The 21,111-nt window shown below is 40.9% G+C and overlaps 3 protein-coding genes across 3 annotated transcripts in view; 1 reads left to right on the top strand and 2 right to left on the bottom strand.

Annotated features, from left to right (window-relative positions):
* LOC126405581 (dual specificity protein phosphatase 3-like) overlaps nt 1–21,111 on the bottom strand; it is a 608,181-nt gene that overhangs the window by 287,358 nt on the left and 299,712 nt on the right. The gene's annotated exons all lie outside the window — the stretch shown is intronic.
* On the bottom strand, nt 2,004–15,326 carry LOC126405572 (homeobox protein Dlx3b-like). The gene is made up of 3 exons (XM_050069379.1): nt 14,738–15,326; nt 8,239–8,423; nt 2,004–3,487 (listed from the first exon to the last, which is right to left on the bottom strand). The coding sequence occupies exons 1-3, from the start codon at nt 15,087–15,089 to the stop codon at nt 3,053–3,055; spliced, it is 972 nt and encodes a 323-aa protein (XP_049925336.1). The 5' UTR covers nt 15,090–15,326; the 3' UTR covers nt 2,004–3,052.
* Nucleotides 17,821–21,111, top strand: part of rpain (RPA interacting protein) — a 4,854-nt gene continuing 1,563 nt past the window's right edge. The window contains exons 1-5 of the mRNA XM_050069387.1: nt 17,821–18,011; nt 18,107–18,298; nt 18,477–18,549; nt 19,898–20,009; nt 20,176–20,239. Coding sequence (XP_049925344.1) covers nt 17,940–18,011; nt 18,107–18,298; nt 18,477–18,549; nt 19,898–20,009; nt 20,176–20,239 — 513 coding nt within the window. The 5' untranslated portion in view covers nt 17,821–17,939. The remainder of the gene's footprint in view (nt 18,012–18,106; nt 18,299–18,476; nt 18,550–19,897; nt 20,010–20,175; nt 20,240–21,111) is intronic.

Genomic DNA, 21,111 nt, shown 5'->3' with positions numbered 1-21,111 from the left:
TCCTCATCATGCCCTCTTTTTGTTGGCTAACCAGTGGGTTTGGTTGGTTGAGAGCCTGGAGAGCAGCTTGTTTGTCACACACACACACACACACATATACACACATGCACGCGCTCACGCACACAAACACACAACTCTCCTCCCCTCTCCAACTGTGTGCCACATGAAAGCCGCGTACACCCGTCTCTCTCTGTGTCAGCGGTGTGTTATTAGTATCCAGAGACTCCAGAGTGTCTGCTGCACTGTCACCTCCCACAACCTCCTTTACACGCACTCTCAGTCTGTGTGTGTGTGTGTGTGTGTGTGTGTGTGTGTGTGTGTGTGTGTGATATATAGATGGGTGCAACCTGTATCTGTTGTCTGACTCACTCTGACAGACACACCAGTGAAGCACCGTCAGCACACTTTCAACGCCTTTGTGTGTGAGTGTGTGTGCTGCATTCACACGTTAACATGCTGAAAAAAAAACACAAATTCAAATCTAAACATTTTATTTTTACTCATTTCATGAAAAAGGCACAAACTGTTGTGCCACTTTTGTTCTACAGTTGACACTATAAATAAAAACCTGAGTACAGCTCGTGTGAATAGAATATTTACAACTTTATTTTTCAAACGTTTTAGCACCAACTCACTATCGTTTTTACTCTTGATAGTTTTTAAGAGAAGTTCAAACAGTTTTTACCCATGGGGATCATTTTACTGATCATGAAGGAGATGAGTACAACTCAGCCTGTGAGAACAGGCGTAAAATGTCTTCTGTGGCCCTGATGATGTCATAGCGATGTCACCAGGGTTATCTTGGTTTAGGGTTGAAGATTTCAAAATGAAAACAGAAAGTCTGCATTGAAAAGAAAACAAGGAGTCTGAGAAATGTGAGCTTTTATCAAGCAAGGAGGGTCTAATAAAAGACGCAGCATTATGATGTATTATTCTGGCTGTTTTTCTATGAAAAGCAATGCACCCAATTCGTACATATCGTGTTATCAATGTAAGGACGCAGGCTGGACTGAGGAATACTCGAAAACATTTCGGCCTTTGCTGAACATTGATGAAGTGTCTGAACACCTTAGGACATTGGAAGCAGTAAATACACCACATCCATGCTCAGTAAACTCAAGTACTGTTGCAAAGGCGTGTAGTCCCGGCCCCGAGGACATGCGCCAGTCTTTGAAGCCAGTTTTCATAGTAGCCAAACAGTGGAACTTCCAGAGCTCATAGCATTATGTCTTTGATTTTCCCATGGACGTACATTGGGAAAAGAGGCATGTGTAAATCTGTGGATACATTTTTTAGCGTCACAACCCCCCATGAAATGACTTGTTTCACCATCAGGATTTGATCCTCTGGGTCGGATGGGTCCGACAGCCCATTAGTCCGACTGTCCGCAGTGCTGAACGGCTCCCAGCGGGCTTATTTCTACCTTGATGGTGCGCTGTGACTGGCTCTGGGTCAGCTGGGAAAGGCTTGAGGCGAAGCAGGCTCACAGCTTATGTGTTTTTCACTTTCTTTTTCATTTTAACCCACACCATGATCTTTTCCTGACCCTAACCCTAACCAAGTGGTTTTTGTGCCTAAACCTAACCAGGCCTTAACCACAGGGCATCATGATGGTTTCGGAACGGACTTCGGAACAATGGGTTTAATATGGTCGGAACAATGGGCTGTCGGACCAATGGGCAGTTCCCGGGTCGGATAACATTTGGAAAGTCTGGAAGAGCCAAAAGATTCAAGTTAGCGGAGCACTAAACCAGAAGTTAGACATTTGGTCGTGCTCAGCCATGCTCGGCTGTCGTAAGTCCCCAGTGAACATGCTCTGTAGGCCACACAGTGGGGAAGTAGTGCCAAAAATCCCTGGATCATCCAGGTTATTGTATACGCTGCAGTTAAACCATTTTGGCTTCATGCGCCACTGAGCAACTTTCATAGGAATAAACGGGTCCTATCCTGTTCCAGATAGAACCGTGATTAAAGTTAAAGAAATCCAAATCAATGCAGCAGAACCATAGAGATCATCTTTTTTTATTCCATGCACTGGTCTTTCTTGTCAAAAAAAAACAAAACACCTGGTGCCTACATTACCCACAATGCAACTTGACTGCCAACAGTTCACTTAGCGATATAGGTGTGTTAAGCTAGTGGCGGCTAATGTAGCCTCAAGCAGGGATGAAGAGCAGGCTACAGACGTAGCTACTGAACTCACGTCTTTCTACCTCCTCACCACCAGATTTTAATTTACAAACGTATTGTCTTTAGACCCAACTGTCTTGAGTGACATCACTAGAGGCAAATCCTCATAAGAAAAGTTTTACTTTAATCTGCTGCAGGAGGGTTTTATAAGAAACAAAAATAGTTTAAATTGAGTTCGTAAATTAAAACACCCTCTCACAGATCATTTCAGTGTCTCTACAGTTTGTCTTCTGTGTTTGCCTGATATTGTTTTATTTTAAAAGGTTATCAGCCTTTTAACACGGTGTCCAATCACAGCTACAACAAACAGTCCAGTTTCCTATTTAAAAAAAAAAAAAAGTTTGCTGTGCTGGTGTGTGGTGGACTGTAGTTTGCTGGAAAGTTTCAGTAGTATTCAGTTCTCAAGGGAAAGTGTTGTCAGAGGCCGATTCCAGAAGAAAAAAAACTAAGGGACTAAATCAATGCAAAACTGAAACAAATGGCATAAATATGGTAATTTTAAAAATATTAAATATACAAAATATTATGTGTTGTCACTGATTTCAAATAAAAAAATCTGTACCAGTCTCAGCACTGAAAAAAAAGCCACATCAATCACCCTAATCTCTGTTTTAACCTCCGTGTTTTGAGATCATAAACTTCAGAGCGGAGGAGAGTGGGGCAGCTGAGGCCAGCACTTGTTTTCAATCCACGTTTACTATCGAAAAGCCTGTTTAACAACATGTGTGTCTGGTTTTACAGTCATGACTCGTGTCTGATGATCACTGTCAGGTGTTCCCAGGTCACAGCAGCGCTCCGAGTCATCCAAAAAAAGAAATCCCCCGTGTTAAAGCGCAGGGCTCCAGTCAAACTGAGTCCAGCGTCAGTAGACGGCTCCCAGACTCTGTGTGGCTGATGGTGCGGCTGATGGTGTGTGGTGCGTCGGGCCGGGCTGTTGCAGACCTAAATGTGCACCCTGCTGTTGGTACCAGTCCTGGTGTGTGTACTCTCCCATGCAGGCGGGCGAGGAATCCACAGGCGGCTGATAGGGACCCTGCCCCCTGCTGGTGGGATCCATCACTGCATTACTCTTGATGCTGCTGCTGCTGTTGTTGTTGTTGTTGTTGTTGTTGTTGTTGTTGTTGTTGTTACTGTTGCTGCTATTGTTGTCCCACACAGCAGGGGATGGAGGAGAGTTGCAGGCCATGGAGTCGCTGGCGTCTGGACTGTGTTCAAGAGGAATCTCCCCGAGTGGAAACTCTCCGTTCTTGTAGAGCTTCTTAAACTTGGAGCGACGGTTCTGGAACCAGATTTTGACCTGGAAGAAAGAGCATCAAACGTTGAGGTAACCGAAAGAGGTTAAAGAACCTAAAAATCTAAAGCAATACTAATTTCATTTACAATATTCACTCTTGTGCTAGCTCCGCTTTGGTCTCCTCCAACTTCCTGAAGGCTGAGTTATAGTTGGCTCTCCCAACGCATTCTTATACCAAGTCATAACATGTTGTCGCTTTGTCAGAGGACTCTCACTCCTACATATTAGGTGCAGCTGACGTTCCGGGTTCAGTAACGCCAGGTTCGCCAGGAAGTCAACAAAAGCAAAACGCTAGGTCTAGGCAACAAAAGCATGATGTTAAGTTTAGGAAAAAACATGTTTTGGCTCTACAGAAAGCAAACACTGGCCTCCAAGGTGAAAGTCCTAGGTTTGTTTGACCTATCCACCACCACTCCCGTCGGCCCTATAGAGACTTTCCTGCTCCTTAGATTAAGTCATTAACGGCAGCGTTACAACCTGACAACATCCAGGTGCCATCTGACTGACCAGCAGTGAATCACTAACACAGCGACGCAACTGATCACCTTTGAGCTGCTCTAACATGTGAAATCAACCTGTAAAGGCCCTTAACCCTTTGAAACTTGGACCGACATCACTTTTCTTTTGCTTTCACAAGGATTTAAACCTTTGAACCTTTTGAGCAAATTGGTTTCATTTTTTTCTAAAACATTGAAAAAAGCATGTAAGCAACTCGTCAAGAAATTGCATAAAAAATAGAAGATTTAGAAAATAATAATCATATAAAAAATAATAATAATTGAAAGTAAGCTAGGGAACTATATTTAGAATCATCATAACTATTTAATAAAAGTTATGTTGCAGATTATTATTATTTTTAGGCACTTTTTCCCCCATGTCTTTTCCTTGGTAGGTTTGTACTTTTACTTTTTTGCCAATTTTCAGGTATTTTTCTTTTTTATTTACCTTTTCTTCAAATCTGGTATTTTTCTTGTACTTTTTACTAATTTATTCTCAAATTGCACATGGTTAGGCGACAAAAGCTGTGGCAGATGCCATCCAGCCAACCAGCGGCATATCATAACATGCAAAAGGTTCCGTCCTGCCGTGTTACCAACTGACGCCGCCCTGCCACATATCATACTGCGAAAGGTGACTTTTGGCATCAGGTGTCTGATGTTTGAATTTCACAACCTGTGTGATTGGGACTGTACATGACCTGCTGAGCACAAAACAGCAGGCAGGCAAAGTCTGAAACTATGTGGTGAACACAGTGAAAGATTTAGCAGCTAGACAGACAGATATTTTCCTTAGGAGCTGGTGGAGACCAAACAGAGAGCTAAAACTAAAACTATTTTACTACTAAACTATTAAAACTATTTTTGTCTACTTTTCAGGTGGTTGATGTGAAGGCGTGTGCTCACCTGTGTGTGTGTGTGTGCGTGTGTGTGTGTGTGTGCGTGTGTGTGTGTGTGCGTGTGTGTGTGTGTGTGCATGTGTTTGTGTGTGTGTGTGCATATTGAGGTGGACCTCCGCCGTGCACGATACAGAGAGCAGATGAGAATTGTAAATGCATGACCACGTAGAGACAGAAATGACATGCCGTCGGGTAAATAAGATAAATATCATAAGGCTCTTTAGTTTGTTTAATAAAAGGACAAGGTATAGACCTGTTCTATAGGAAGGGTAACCTTAAAGGACTTCTGTTGTGATCTGGAGCTAAACAGAAAATAAAATTAAATAAAATTAACTTGACCTTCAAGAGGGGGCAGGGGGTGCCAATGGGGGGGTTGGGGCGCCGCCCTAATATAATGGTAGGGGAAACACCGTATATAATGTCCATATAACACAAGACACTATCTAAGAACTGTAATTGGCCAGCAGAGGTGATGTCATAGATTATTTGAGGCTCCTTTAAATGTTATATAATGACACAGTAAGAGCTACCACAGTGCTGTTATTTACATATTAAATTCACTGGAGCATCAAACCAAATGACACGACTGTTTCAGCTTGAATGGGACGGCTTTTATCTTTGTTTTCTTAACGCTTGCAGCTGAAGGAAATTACTGAGCAATGATTTACGGCAGATGTAACAACCTGCGCTGCAAGTTTTGTCTTTTATCACCGAAGCGGAGATAATTCTTGCGGTAGTAAATCAATGGGACGAGAGGAGTATGACTGTGTATACCAGACTGACACCACAGTAACAACTCACAGGGCAACGTCAAACATCCTGATAAATGTCTTTATATAGGACTGTATTTTATGGCACTGTATTCTGTTGTATTTTATTCTTAATCTGTTACATGTTAGCTTAGCAACCTTGTATGGTATTGTTTACCATTGTATTTACTGCATACACTAAAAGAATGTTGTCTCTGGTTGGTAATATTACGTCCAATCACTCCCACGTTATTTTTTAGCATATCAGCTTTGCACATAAGATTCAGAGTCCCACAGGCTCGACTGAACAGGTTGAGGAACTCATTCGTTTATCAAAAAAAAAAAAAAAAATTCAGAATATGGCTTCTAAGTTGTCTGCTTGAGTAATATGTTGCACTGCATCCACTTTTCGTAATATCTGCTGTGATTTGTAGTGTGTGTTGTGTTACTGTGCTGTTTGGTTAAATGTTGTTTTGTATTTATGTCGATGTATATAAAATAGTTCTTGAACGCAAGACAAATTTCAGATTTTTTTTCTGACACTAAAGGCAAATCAAATCAAATCAAGTATTTCAGTATATTTTATTATGCTGCTGTCAAAATAGATCTTGCAAATTATATTTTAGTATAACCTCTAGCTTCTAATATTAATTTTGACAGCAACTTTAGATTTAGTCTTAGACTTGAGATGAAAATGTGTATTAGTTTTAGTCACATTTTAGTCATTTTGATCCTTCATAGTTTTAGTCAAGGGAAATTCAAAACATTTCAGTCGACAAAATTCTAAATGTTTGAGTCAGTCTCATTTTCATTATGGAAACGAGGTTGTTGACTAAATATTTTCGTCATGGTTTTCGTCACTGAAACATTGTGCCCTATTTTGGACCTTTTCACCTCCTCTTCAGCTTCTTAATACTCAATTATCAACCCAATCACCAGAAACAATGTTGGCGTTTTCTGCAAACCAGTACTATGTTACATTTGCACGTCATAAGTTAACGTGGTCATGTTTAGGCACAAAAACAACTTGATTACGGGTTGGAAAAGTTTGTCATGTTTTGGCTTGAAATACCCGGCACAATCTCCGCTGCAAAAAAAGCAACAGGTGGCTACAAAACACCACTTTTGGTGCCTAAGCCTCACTGTCTGCATGTTTCCACCATTTTAGTTCATTTTTAGTAACTTGTCTTACTCCTCTGTTACTCTGTTATGCACTGTTTTACTTTATATCTTGTATATTTAGAATATTTTTGACTGATATTTAAAACTCTGTTGTTTCACAAACTTCGCCCAGTGTGTGACCCTGACCCAGGGAACCCACTGGTTGTTCTGGTTGTTACTGGTTTCTGAATGTTAATTGTTGTTACTGCATTTTGTGTTACTGTAATTGAAGCATTCTCTGGCACAATAATTTCCTTTGGGATAAATAAAGTTCTATTGAATTGAATTGAATTAAAAAGCTGCAGGAAACACAGCAATGACTCAAAAGACAACAACCTGTTTTGTTGTTTGTTGGTCTTAAACAGTGCCCTTAAATGTTCAACTGTTTACAGACACACTTCATCTAAAATTTCTGCTTTCATCTTCATTGCATCGTTTTTTTCTTTTTAACCCTCAGCTGAGGAACTCTGACATTTTGGCAGGTCACAGTTTTTGCCCTAGGACACTGATATTTGGCATGGAGATTGAGTATCAGTGTGAAGGTGTGTGTTTGTGTTGATGCCAGTTGGCAAAAGGGGGCCAGTGGGTGTGGCTTATCGCAAAAAGGCGCCTAACTTCCAAATTGATTGAAAGACTTGCCTCACAGCAAGAGGGTTCCTGGTTTGAACCCAGGATGGGAGGTTCATACCCTGGGGTGGTGGAGTTTACATGTTCTCCCTGTGTCAGCGTGGGTTTCCTCCAGGTGCTCCAGCTTCCTCCCACAGTCCAAAGACATGCAGGTTAATTGGTGACTCTAAATTGTCCGTAGGTGTGAATTTGAGTGTGAATGGTTGTCTGTCTCTATGTGTCAGCCCTGTGATAGTCTGGTGACCTGTCCAGGGTGAACCCCACCTCTCACCCAGTGTCAGCTGGGATGGGCAACATCATCCACCTGCAGAGCCGGAGAGCCACCGTTTAAGATGTACGCATATGCAAGCTTAAGAGGGCAGGGTATCTGTCAGTCATTTTTTAATGAGGCCAATCAGAGGCCCACAATCCCCTGTCAGTCAAATACTATCAGTTTTTAATTCAATAATATGTCAACTAACGTTATGTTTTTTAACAAAGATCGTAAATGCATATTTAGCAATCTCCGTGCATACAACATAAAACAGTGGCTCTGAAACTTGTGCACGCGCACATCTAAAAAGGCATGTCTCCAGCTCTGCAAGGGGATGTTTCTCGAGCTCCAGCGCCCCCTGCGACCCCTTGCCCAAGATTTTGTAGAAGGACTGGTCAAATGACAGCTGATTAACTGTTCACACCAGCTGGCAAATGGGCACCAGGTGGCTGTATGCAGGTATGTGATCCCAGCTATTTCAGATTTGTTTCATAAACTGTAGCCCTCTCTGATTGTTCCTGAACTAAACTGAGCCGCTCTGGTTGGTGTTTGTTCCCTGCAGCCTCACCTGTGTCTGTGTGAGTCCCAGCTGCGCGGCCAGCTCGGCCCGCTCCGGCAGCGCCAGGTACTGCGCCGACTGGAACCTCCTCTGCAGGACTGCCAGCTGGTAGCTGGAATAAATGGTCCGGGGCTTGCGCACCTTCTTGGGCTTCCCGTTGACCATCCGAACCTCCACGTCTGGCTCCTCTTTCACTGTGGGAGGAGACAGTAAGAAGTTATAAATGTTTTCTGAGACACTCCTGTTAATGGCACTCTCAACTTCTTCTCTGATCCTATAAAACGTAACAGTCTGTGTGAGATTTTTAAACACAAGTCTTCCAGTTAAATGAACTGAACTTGCATTAGGTCTCCACAGGGCAGTCTGTGCAGAGGAAAACAAAAATAGCCACGGCCGCTACAACCCCGAAATTTCAAAGAAATTCCGCCAGCACTCTGAACTTATAATTTTGGTCTGAGTGTCTCCCACAGCCGGGGAGGGAGACAGAGATTTATAGGTGCTTTTCATGTAGCCTGGAGGGCTGCTTGTATACAGCTCTCCTCGTTCAGGCTGTTATTCTTGTATCAGATTTCTTTTTTGTCTTCTTTCAGTCAGACAGACAAACTCACTCAGATACATTTGTTTACATTTGATCAACACGTATGTTTTCATCACATTAACCCTTTGAAACCTGACAGCAAATAGGCCTTCTTTCTTTCAGAAACGTGGTAAGAAGGCAATAGGCTGCACATGAAATTACCCAAAAACTTAGCTCAACGACAAAATTAAGAGCAAGAAAATGTGTTAAAATACAAACAAACAAGGAAATTACCTGGATGAAGAGCTTAAAAAGTGCCATAAATCTGTAGCATAACTTTAGATATATAATAATGATAATTATTAATATGGTTCTTGCCTAGCTTTTTTTTTTTTTAAATCTAAATATGTCCATTTTTTAGGAGATTGCACCAATTAGCTCAGGGTTTAAAGGTTTGAATACTTGCTAAAGGCATCTGAAAGCAGCACAAGAAAAGTGATGTCGCTCCAGGTTTCAAAGGGTTAAGATGGAAACAACGTTTAAAAATAAATACGGCAACCTGCTGCTCTTCAGCAGCTCCCTGTGGCTTTGAAGAAAAACTATATGGAAATAAGTAACGGTTTCTTTTTAACATTTTATTTTTTATTTGTCAGTGTTGTAGACCTGAAGTGATTCTTAAATTCTGAAAATGTGCCGCCCAGTGATTGCAAAAATGTTTTAACATTTTGTTGACTAAAATGTGCGTCATACAGCAGAAAAAGTAATTTTAAAAACATTATAATTTCCATGGCCGCTTATGCTTTGTTTTTTAATGTTCTTTAAATTGATAAGACCCCTAAATATTATTGTTCATGATCTGAGCGCCACGAGCAGAGCGACACTTTGCACAGAAAGACAGTTTGCTGAGAGTGAGGTAAGAAAAAAATGGACATTAGCACAAAAGGGATGCTGGTACCATTTAACATACTAACAGTATGATACAACACATTATGTGTTTGCTTGAAGCCTGCGGCCCACCACTAAGTTTCAGTTTTGGGCCTCCAAGAGAAAAAGTCCACAGCCCGGCGCCTTTTCATAAACTTTTTCTGAGTCTCAACAACGGTGACTCAGTTTTTCACTCTTGTCGTGCAAACAGTATAATCAAGTTCAGTGCTTTTGATGAAATATCAGTATTTTAAGCTCAGATTTGTTTATGGTTTCTATTCCTGATGGAAGCGTCCATCTTGCACGATGTGTCCAAGGACCGTCAGAAATTTGAAAATCCAACAATAATTTGTGGTTTTACAGTTTCAGGCTGCGATAAATGATGTAATTTGGTGATTTTTAAGGAAAACATGTCCTAAAAATACAACCATTTAAATTTTGTATGCCCCTCTCCTAAGCCAAAGTAACGTTCACTTTGTTAAATGTTGCTGTTTTTTCAATCTTCATTTGAGTAGAGGAAAACTCAGCTAGCTGCTGGGCTAATTTATGCAATGTAAAATGTCATAGGATTATGCTAACAACATTAGCATGTTGTATTTGTGGGGAAAACGTGTCGAGTATAAAGGAATGGTTTTGTCTGTGAAACTTTTAAATTATAATGGACCCACATTTTGTACGTTTGTTTAATACTGACACTGTTAAGACATGTTTTAGGTGTGTTTTATTGAATCAAACTTCAAAAGAAACTCAACACGGTGGCAAAGAAACAGCAGTCGGGGTTTTGAAGGTGTGTTTTCTTTATTTTCTTTAAAGCCCCATCCCAGTGCTTATAAAATTATTTGACATGCCTACCCATTTTTTCACCACCCCCTCCCCCCTCATAAGTAACGAACAGTCCCTAATGTATTCAGTATTTTTATGTCTGAATTTTAGCAACCTGACGGCCAGTTTACACTCTGCATTTGTTTTAAAGGCTCAGTCCACAGTTTTTTACTCAATATATTTAAATTGGACCAAAATAAAAAGAAAGAATCCAGTTAAATCACTACAGCAATTACTTCAATAAATAAAATATGAAAAGTTTAAAATATATTTGTGTGGGTTCATTTGATAGGCTTTGACTCATGACCTCAGTATTTTTTAAAGTTCTGGCTGCGCCCCTGTGCCATTTGTTATCCCTGTAGGTTTTTCATCTACTTATTTAATTAATTTACCGCATTATTTAACTAACTATGTTGTTTGAAACATGTATTTATTATCAGTTGTTTACTTTGTATGATCAGTTAGGCATCAGGCCATTCATTTCACTTGTCACCTGTTTATGTATTTGTTTGTGATGTGTTTGTTTGGGCGTAGCCTCGGGCCTCACACGATAAGGAGCCGTCCTCACTGGATGATTCAAAGGCCAAGGCTGACTGACATGTCGTGACACCTGATGTGCGTGGCTGTGGGCCAAAGTCCCCTGGGGCCATTTCCAGGAGTCAACTCCCAACTGGAATGTCACAAACACAACACCAGTCTGTCGAGTTCACACAGAAACATCTTCCAGGCTCCAAGAAGAGCCCGAAGAAAAAGCTTTTGAAGACACAGTGTGGCTGAGGGGGGACGCACAGCCGAGCTCGTGTTTGTTGCTCCAAGTGTTGTCTATGATATCACGGCAGGATCTGAGTTATTCTGCCATCACTTTATTTATGTAGTACACATAAACCAGCTGAGTGTTCTTTAATTACTTCTTCATTCCTAATGTAGGTGAAGCTGAAAAGTCACTGTGCCTTCAATCCAGTGACCTTTAGACTGATCTCTGTTGACCTATAAAAATAAAAGCTGACAGACAGCTAGATGAGGCGAGCTTCTGTTTACAGTGAATAACAACCAGGAAAACAAAAGATAAACCTCCGTTAAACTTGCTTTTCCTGACTCTCATGATTATACTGCTTGTGTTTTTTTTATCATATAATTTGGTAGAATTTAAATGTTTAAAAAGCAGAGTGTAAACTGGCCGTCGGGTTGCTAAAATTAAGAGAAAAATACTGAATACATTATGGACTGTTTGTTATTTATGAGGGGGGAGGGGTGGTGTTAAAAGAGGGAAGCATGTCAAATATTTTTAAGCATTGGGGAGGGATTCATGTTTTTATTTTTGGCTTAGTACAGGGGCAAACAAGTTTAAATTGTTGTATTTTGTATTTATTTGACTGCAGATTTTTAAAGGAAACATGATTCCAACCTCCACCGCTGTTTCTTTGCCGCTGTGTTGAATTTCTGTGAAGTGCAGTAAAGTCTGATTTAATAAAACACACCTAAAACATGTTTTGACAGTGTCAGTATTAAACAAACGTACAAAATTTGGGTCTATTGTAACTCAAAAGATTCACAAACAAAACAGCTGCTTTATACTCTACACACTTTCCCCACAAATACAACATGCTAATGTTGTTAGCATAATCCTATGACATTTTACATTGAATAAATTAGCCTAGCAGCTAGCTGAGTTTTCCTCTACTCCCATGAGGACAGAAACATTTAAGAAAGGGAACGTTACAAAATGGTTGTATTTTATATTTATTTTACTGCAGATTTTTAAAGAAAACATGATTATAGATTTTGGCGATTTTCCAGATTTTAGCCATTTTAAAATTTTGGTGCAAAATTTGAGTTTGAAGGGCATGTTTTCTTTAAAAATCACCAAACACACCATTTATCACAACCAGAAGCTGTAAAAACAGAAATTATAACAGTCCATGGACACATCAGAGAGATACAAATATATGGATAATAACATCAAAATCACTGAACTTAAATAAACCGTTTGCACAAGCTAACCACAATGCACGACAAGAGTGACAAAAAGGAGGCTTTTTCAACTCCAGGATTTTTTCTTCAACTTAAAAAAAATTACCTCGCCAGGAATGATCTCGTGTTTCCTTCTCACTAGAGTTGTACCGATACCGATACCAGTATCAGAAATGCCTCCAATACTGCCTAAAATGCGGTATCGGGTAGACAATCCGATACCATGTAATGCCTCATGTCATTACGCATATGCACGCTACAGGCAAACAAAATGTTTTATGGCATTCATTCTACTATTATGTATTTATTTCTTAATATTTTAGGAGTTGAGACATACAGCAATTCATATCCCATCCATTTTTATTTTACGCGCTGGTATCGGATCGGTACTCGGTATCGGCAGATACCTAAGGTTTAGGGATCGGAAACGGTGTCAGGAAAGAAAAAGTGGTATCGGTACATCTCTACTTCTCACCCACAGACGCCTCCTCCTCTACTTTTCAATAAACTATGACTCACAGTTTTTTCTTCTGGGCGAAGTTGGTGAACTAAAACACAATTTACATTTCCTAAAAATTCACCTGCATTCTTGCATCCTGGCAGAAGCTGCTCCGCTCACCTTGAATGACTGACTGAGTTAGTTTGTGAGTTCTTCTAACAGCCAATATAAAGATTCAACTTGTGGCTTATTTTCAGGAGGAAGAGAGAGAACTTCACCTGGCAGTACGAACTGCATCTAACACCCAATATTTACTTTCTGAGGAGGCCAGAATCCCTGTTTGTCATAAAGCTTTACAGCAGTGATACTCAACTTGTGGCCCACGGGCAAAATCTGGACCCTGCCAACCATTTTCTAATTTACAATGAAAATAAATGTATTTAAATGCACTTTAAGTGTAAACAAGGTGCCAAATGCATTTAAAAACACCAAATATAGTAAATAAAATATCTTCTCTTCTCTATCTAGCTTCTTGTATGAGGGGTGAAACATCTTCAAGAAACTCGAGCAAGTCCAGTTGCCCACGATGTAGCACTTAAGATCACTACAAAAAAAGTAGAAGATCCCACAGACCCCCCCCCCCCACAGAGGCCTGAGCTGAGCCCTGAACTCCTCAAATCCTAGAAACGCCCCTGTGTGAACACCAGACCTGCCCGGAGCTGCTCGTCTGGATTTGCCTCTTGGCAAAGATGAGTTAGGACACCTCATGCTGGAAGATTGAAAACAGGCAATTCAACAAAACATAAAAAGATGAATTTGCCTTAATTTCAAATTTTATTTGATTTATTTGACAAATATTAGTTAAGTGTGTTTATTATCTGGCCTCTGGCCTCCTGACAGTTTTACAAAAGTGGCCCCCTGGGCAAAGCAAGTTGAGTATCCGTGCTTTACAGTGCAAACTGTGAGTTATTAACCTCCAACACTGGTGTACTAAAGATTTAAAAATGTAAATGAATACTATTAGATGTTGCTTATGCATCTACACATCATTCACCTGAATAAAGGGGCGTATTAAAGCTGAAAAAACTATTCTAATAATGTATCAATGATGTAAGCTTTCGAGATTTAACAGTACAATAACGTCTCAGAAAATATGGTGTATGTTATTAAACAATTATTATTCTTAATGTTAGTTACAAAAACCCTTGAAGGAATTAAATCAAAAGGGTGAAACCATTTTAAGTGTGTGTAAAAAGTCTGACAGGCGGTGGAGGAGGAAAGAGAAGTGTAATCGCAGGTGAGATTCTCCGTCCAGTTTATTTTCAGTATTATAGATGAGCACTAATACACGGTATGATATCAGATTTAATATCGCGGTATACGGTTTCACTTATATCAACCCTGTGGGACATGTTTTTAGTAATCAGGAGGACACTGATGGTGTGTCCCTTACTCCTGTAGTCACTTGACACCATCAGCACACTGTAATAATGACTCCTCTAATCATCTTCTAATGATGGAGGTTTGGAGGTGTAACAGAGCACCACAGCACTGCTCCACAGTGTGTCTAAAAGGCAATGTAAATAGTTCTGGACGCGGTGAAAACGTTTTCTTCGTGCGTAAAGCTCGTGCGCAATTACTTGGTTTTTATGGCCAGACGTGAGCACTCGCCACACATCAGCCTCGCGTGGTCAGTGTGGCTTTTCATGCTGTTGGACAAAGCTTGAGAGATGTTTCACAGAGCTGTGTGTGACAGCAGCTCTTCATTAAAACGATCCAACACAAATATCTGCTCATGACTCAGACACTCCGCTAAAGTTTCAGACTCAGCTTACCCCCGTCCTGCAGCGCTGCCTGCGCCTCCCTGCTGAACGCGCCGTGCTCTCTGTACGCCGAGGGGGGGTACGGGTACTCTGCCTTGCCAACAGGGTAGCCCCCTCCGGGACCCATCCCGTGTATGTTGTAGTGGTGGTACGCGTACGGGTTCATGTGCTGGGCGGAGTACGGCTGCTGCGCCGGGTAGAAATCCTGGGAGCCGTGGAGCGCGCTCTGGCCGCTGTAGAAGCCCATGTCTGTGGACGAGGACTCCGGCAGGGTCGGGGAATCCTTGGTGGCCGAGATGGAGCCCCCGGCCATGGGGAGGGGTGGCTTCTTCTCCTCGAAGACAGGTGAGGACTGCCCGTTCATGTTCAGAGTTTTGTGTTTCTGGTCCCCGCTCCTGACTGTGGAAGCAGCAGTGTGCAGATATCCTCACGGTCTGGAGCTGGCGTTCCCAAACTCCCTTGACGCAGCAGCCGGGCTGTCCACCGTGGCGGCGCCCAACCCAACTAGAGCTCCTAATTACAGGGCGCGCCGAGCTGAGCCAAGCCGGGCAGGACAGAGTGGATGTCTCCTTCTCATTGGCTCGCCTGCTCGCTCCCTGCCTCTGCCTCGAGGCCAAGGCAACGCTGACTGTCGCCTGTCTGGCTCCCCTCTCCTTCCCACAGAAACCTCCAGTAAGCCTCTCCTCGGGCCTGCACCAGAGCGCATAAACACTTGGCGAGCCTTAAAGTCCTCTAACTAACGTTTAGCTCGTCTTCACAAGCAGCGGGACTGTCAGCAGCAGAGCAGATAAAGATTTAGCAGCAGCTCCTCTGCATAAAGCTGTTGTGATAAGGAGTGTTTACGCATTAGCTGCCTCCCATTCACATGCAGATCCAGAGCCAGGAGCTGCTGCAGACCCATGTTGGGACTATTTACACTTAATCAAGGCTTATTGTAAAAAGGCTTTTCATTCTTTACATGTGTTGACTTGAGCCCCAGGCTTCTCCCAGCATGCCCCGGGGCAGAGACACAGCTCCATAAACTTATATAACTTTCTGTAGGACACTGTAGGAACCCGATGGCGAGTTCATCTTCACTGTGAAAAGATTTAATGTGTTTAAAAATAAACTGAGTAAAGTAAAATCTGACTGAACACACCCTAAAGGTGAAGTTTTCAGTTTCCATTTGAGAATAACTTTATTGTTACTCACTGAAAACACAAATGACTGTCACAAAATCCATCTTGTACACTGAGAAAAAATAAAATGTCCCTGTAAACCTTAGTGTCCTTCTGTGCAGTGACACAATCTCACCACCAGATGTCACTGTTGAGACTTTAAATAAAAGTAGTTTTGGATATTTTCAGGTAGTTTTGGCAACAAGATGGATCTCAGGTGTAATTGTGTGTGTCCAGTGTGATGAAATAAAATAACTGAAGTCAGTTTAATGAGAAACTTTCTTAGATTTATGACTTACTGTTACAGAATAATGACTTATTTGAGATACCAAGTCATAGTTTTGAGATATTAAGTTATTATCATGATTTTAAAGTATCGTCATGCTTTTGAAACTAAGTCATTATTTTATGATATTAATTCATTAATTTTTGAGAAAGTGTTTTATTATTTTTGCTACACAAAGTGTTTTGTTTTTTACAGATTTTCTCATTTTGAGGTACCAAGTTTCTCATTGTTTTGAGACAATAAGTTATAATTTTGTGATATTAAATCATTTTTTTGAGAAAGTGTCTCATTATTTTTGAGACGCTGAGTAATTATTTTGAGATATTCATTTATTAATTTGAGAATGTTTCTCATAGTTTCAAGATGCCAAGTATTATTTTGTGACACTAAATCTTTATTTTGAAAAAGCTGCTCATTATTTTGAGAAACTATATCAATATCTGAGATGCTATGTAATATTTTGAGATATTACATCATTATTTTGAGAATTTTCTGTTATTTGAAAAATTTGAACACTTAATAAAAAGTTTTTGAAAATGTATTAGGATGCTATGTCATTATTTTCTTAGTTACTATGTCGATATTTTAGAGATATAAAGTCAATATTTTGAGAAAGCTGCTCATTGTTTTGAAATGCTGTGCCAATATTTTGAGATAATTTTTGAGAATTTTGAGACATGTCAATATTTTGGTATACAGATATATCTATAGTAATATATCAACGGAATTTCTCATTTGTAGATACCAAGTCTTAATTTTTAGCAAGTTTCTCATTGTTTTGAGATGCCAAGTATTATTTTGTGATACTAAATAATTATTTTGAGATTTGTCATTATTTTTGAAAAAGCTTCTCATTTTTTGAGAAACTGTGTCAATATTTTGAGATATTTAATCATAATTTTGACAGAATTTCTCATTTCAGTATACCAAGTCATTGTTTTGAAAAAGCTTCTCATTGTTTTCAGATAGTAAGTATTACTTTGTGGTACTAATCATTATTTTGAAATGAGTCAATTTTTTTTTTTTTTTTTTTTTGAGAAAGCTTCTCATTATTTGAAACATTATGTCATTATTTTGAGAATGTTCTGTTATTTGAAAAAAACTGAACACTTGATAAACAGTTTAAAAAGGGCATTGGGATATTAAGTCAATATTTTGAGAAAGTTGCTCATTATTTTAATATATTTTGTCATTATTTTGAGGAGAGTTATTACATTGGGGGAAAAAAGCTTATCGTTATTTTGAGATAAATCATCATTCCGAGAGAGCTTCCCATTATTTTTAGATATTATGTCAACATTTTGGGATATTAAGTTATTATTTTTGATAAAGTTATGTTATTTGAAAAGAAATTTGCACTAATGAAAAATTCGAGAAAATTATTTTGAGAAAGTTTGTCATTATTTTGAGATGATATCTATTCATAATTTTGTGATAAGTCATAATTTTGAAATAAACTTTCCCAAAATAATGGCCGAATAGCTAAAAAAAAAATTGTCATTCTTTTAATATACTTTATATACTATATATATTTTTTTTTAATTAAGTAATAAGTCGACTTTTTTTTATTTCGATAAAAAAAATTCATTATAATTTACAGGACAATGGGCAGGACAGAACTACAATACCCATCATGCAGTCTGAGGCGGCACACATCAACTTCCGGGTCGCGGGGTTAAAAGCTGGAATGTTTTGGTTTTACAGTCTCCTCAGGTCTCAGTCAGTTTGTTGGACCCAGTCTCAGAGTTCCTCCCGTTAACGGCACCGACAGATGGACGCTCTGCACCGACACCGGTCCCTTTATAAAGGAACCACTCCGCCATGGAAGGAAACTTACCGGAAGGTGACGAAAACTAACGATAACCGTCAGCTAGCTAACGTTAGCCTGTTAGCATATCGGAGTTTAACTCTGTCCTGTTTGTCTGCTGTCTGTCTCAGCGCTGTGTGGACAGACTGAAGAACAGCCGGTCCAGGCTGCTGGAGAGATACCGGCAGATGGGGGACAGTCACCGGGACACCGGCTCCGCGACCTCCAGCATCGTCCAGGAGGTGATGGAGGAGGAGTGGAGCGCCCTGCAGTCAGAGGAGCGGAGGCTGCCCGCCCTGTGGGGGCCGGAGGGGATGGCACAGGTCGGTGTCTCGGTACAGTACTCTGTCCTGGTCTCCTGTCTCTCTGTCTGTCTGTCTCTGTCAGCTGTGAGGACACAGAATGAGACACATCCACCTGTAGTTAAAACACATTTTCAGAGTAAGTCATGAACCCAGTAAAACCTGTCCTCAGCTCTGCTCTCCTCTCATCTCTGAGCAGATGTTCAGTGTCATGAAGGAATATGATGAACTGGCCGTACTGGAGGAAATCCAGCAGGAGCTCATGTCTCAAGGTGAAGTATTAAAGACACTATAAAAGACACACACACACACACACACACACACATCCTAATGTACAGTGGAGTGGGTGCTGGACTGAAGAAACGTCAGACAAAGTCAAAAACAAATCAGTCCGCACACTAATCAGCTCCTGTTTAGGAGGATTTTAATACAGAGTGATGTTTGGCACTTCCTCAAACTTCACAAGTCTTTCCCATGATGCATTTCATTCTTAACTCCCGACTGTAGACATGAAACAAATCAAATAAATGTAAATGTCAGCACCTCCAAGTCTGAGGTCATGGTCCTCTGTCGGAAACCGGTGGATTGTCCTCTCCAAGTTGGGGGAGAGTTACTACCTCAAGAGAGGGAGTTCAAGTATCTCAGGGTCTTGTTCAAGAGTGAGAGTAGAATGGAGCATGAGATGGATCAGCGGGTCATTGTGGCTTCTGCAGTGATGCGGGCGCTGTGCCGGTGCGTCGTGGTAAAGAGGGAGCTGAGCCGGAAAGCAAAGCTTTCAATTTCCTGGTCCATCTACGTCCCAGCCCTCACCTATGGTCATGAGCTCTGGGTAGTGACTGAAACAATGAGATTGCGGATACAAGCGGTGGAAATGAGTTTCCTCTGTAGGGTGTCTGGGCTCAGCCTTAGAGATAGGGGGAGGAGTCAGACATCTGGAGGGAGCTCGGAGTAGAGCCGCTACTCCTTCATGTTGAAAGGGGTAAGTTTGGGCGTCTGACTAGAATGCCTCTCGGGCACGTCCCACTGGTAGGAGGCCTCGGGGCAGACCCAGAACACGCTGGCGGGATTTCATATCTCGTCTGGCCTGGGAACGCGTTGGAAGACCCGTTGGAGATGCGACCCGGCCCCGGATAAGCGGATGAAAATGGATGGATGTTTTGTGGACATTTTCAGCTGCTGTTTTTTCTTTGAGTTAGCTGCTAACTGCTATCAACTAAATCTTCTGGCGGTGGCCTGCATGTGTAATACGTAGCCAAAATGTCACACCCAAGGCGCCCATGGTCCCGTCTAGCCGCCTGTCCTTTCTATACAGACACCATTTCATCGTACCTTATGTACAGAATGCCAAGGCAGCATCATGCTGTGATGTTCCTGCCCTGAATGGACAGTGTAAAAGGGGCTGATCAGAGAGAGCGATGAAGTGCAGCTGGTGCTGATGTCTTGATACTGTGGAAAATGAGAATTGAAGCTGTTTCAAATGTTCAGAGTCAATATGTATTGTTGAATAATCTTTTTGACAACACTGGTGATAGCCTGGAGCAAGGCAGCTGCACTGTGAAGACAAGGAACCTGTTGATTTTGAGGTCAAACTAAAGATGGGTTTTTTTCTTTGTGTCCCAGAAATGTCCATAATTGAAGAACTTGAGAGGAACCTGCAGTTTGAGCAGCAGTACATCTCGTCTGTGGTGGAGGGGATGGATGAGATGCACATCATTTGCCCCATCTGTCACACGTGAGTCTGAGAAATCACTGCTGTCACATGAGATATTGACACAGGCTGATAGTTTCCATATTTGTTACACAAAGACAGAGTTGATCACTTTAATCAGTAATTGAATATAACTTTGTACGAACAGATTTTTAGTGCTCAACATTAACGTGCTTCTTTTGTCTCGCAGGAACAATTTGAACATCAACAACCTTTTCATCTCCTGCACCTGTGGACTGTACATCAACACTAAGGTGGGTTTGTTAAATGAGGGACGAATGGGGACACTTTGTTTTATGTTACTGGACGTTCTTTAAATGATCATATTGCCTCAGCTAAAGAGTAAGTAAAGTAGCAAGTAGCATAGATAATTAACATCACATCTCCTTCCAGGGTGAAGATGTTCAGAAACTGTTTTCAGTGTAGACAGACATGTGAAACAGAGTTATTGGCTCGTGATTTCAGAGTGTGCGCCATCATCTCCTCTGTAATGTGTCACAAATGAGGCAACATTTCGTACAGTGGCGGATGTGACCAATACAGTGCTGCTCTAACCTCACTAACAGAGTTTTTCCATGAGTGAATGTTTATTATTGTGTTATGCAAGCAGTTATACGCAGCCCACATGGGCTCACAAGACACCATAAATTCAAAGCGAGTCAGGATAAGAGTCCAGTGAACGTAAATTCAGACGGCATTAAAAGGCAAGAAAAGGAAACAAAGCAGCAAAAACATGACCAGATTTTGGAACATCAACTTTGTGAATCACTCACAGAGGCATTTGTTATGTAAGACTAAAGAAAAATCCAAATATTATTAACTAGTCCATACCCACTGAGTGCACAGTTGCCCACGTACAGTTTCACATGGTGTGTGTTTGGGATACAGGTCATAGGAAATTACAGATTAAGTAGTCAACTGAACCCATTAAGAAGAGCAATGTATTCAGACAGAGTGTTTGTGAATTTGATAGTACGATTGCTTTATTGAAAGTACAGTAGTACCATTGCCAATAGAGGGATAGTTAGTGGGCTAAAACTGTACATTAGTAGTTGAGGTAGCACGTTGAAAGGCAGATAGTTAAAGTGTTTATATGTTGTATTGACTTAAAAGTGGGGCGCACTGG

The sequence above is a fragment of the Epinephelus moara genome, chromosome 18, assembly GCF_006386435.1.
Source record: "Epinephelus moara isolate mb chromosome 18, YSFRI_EMoa_1.0, whole genome shotgun sequence".
Classification (NCBI taxonomy): Eukaryota; Metazoa; Chordata; class Actinopteri; order Perciformes; family Serranidae; genus Epinephelus; species Epinephelus moara.
Note: the sequence above shows the minus strand (reverse complement) of the source record. Positions and strands in the feature narration are given on the sequence as shown.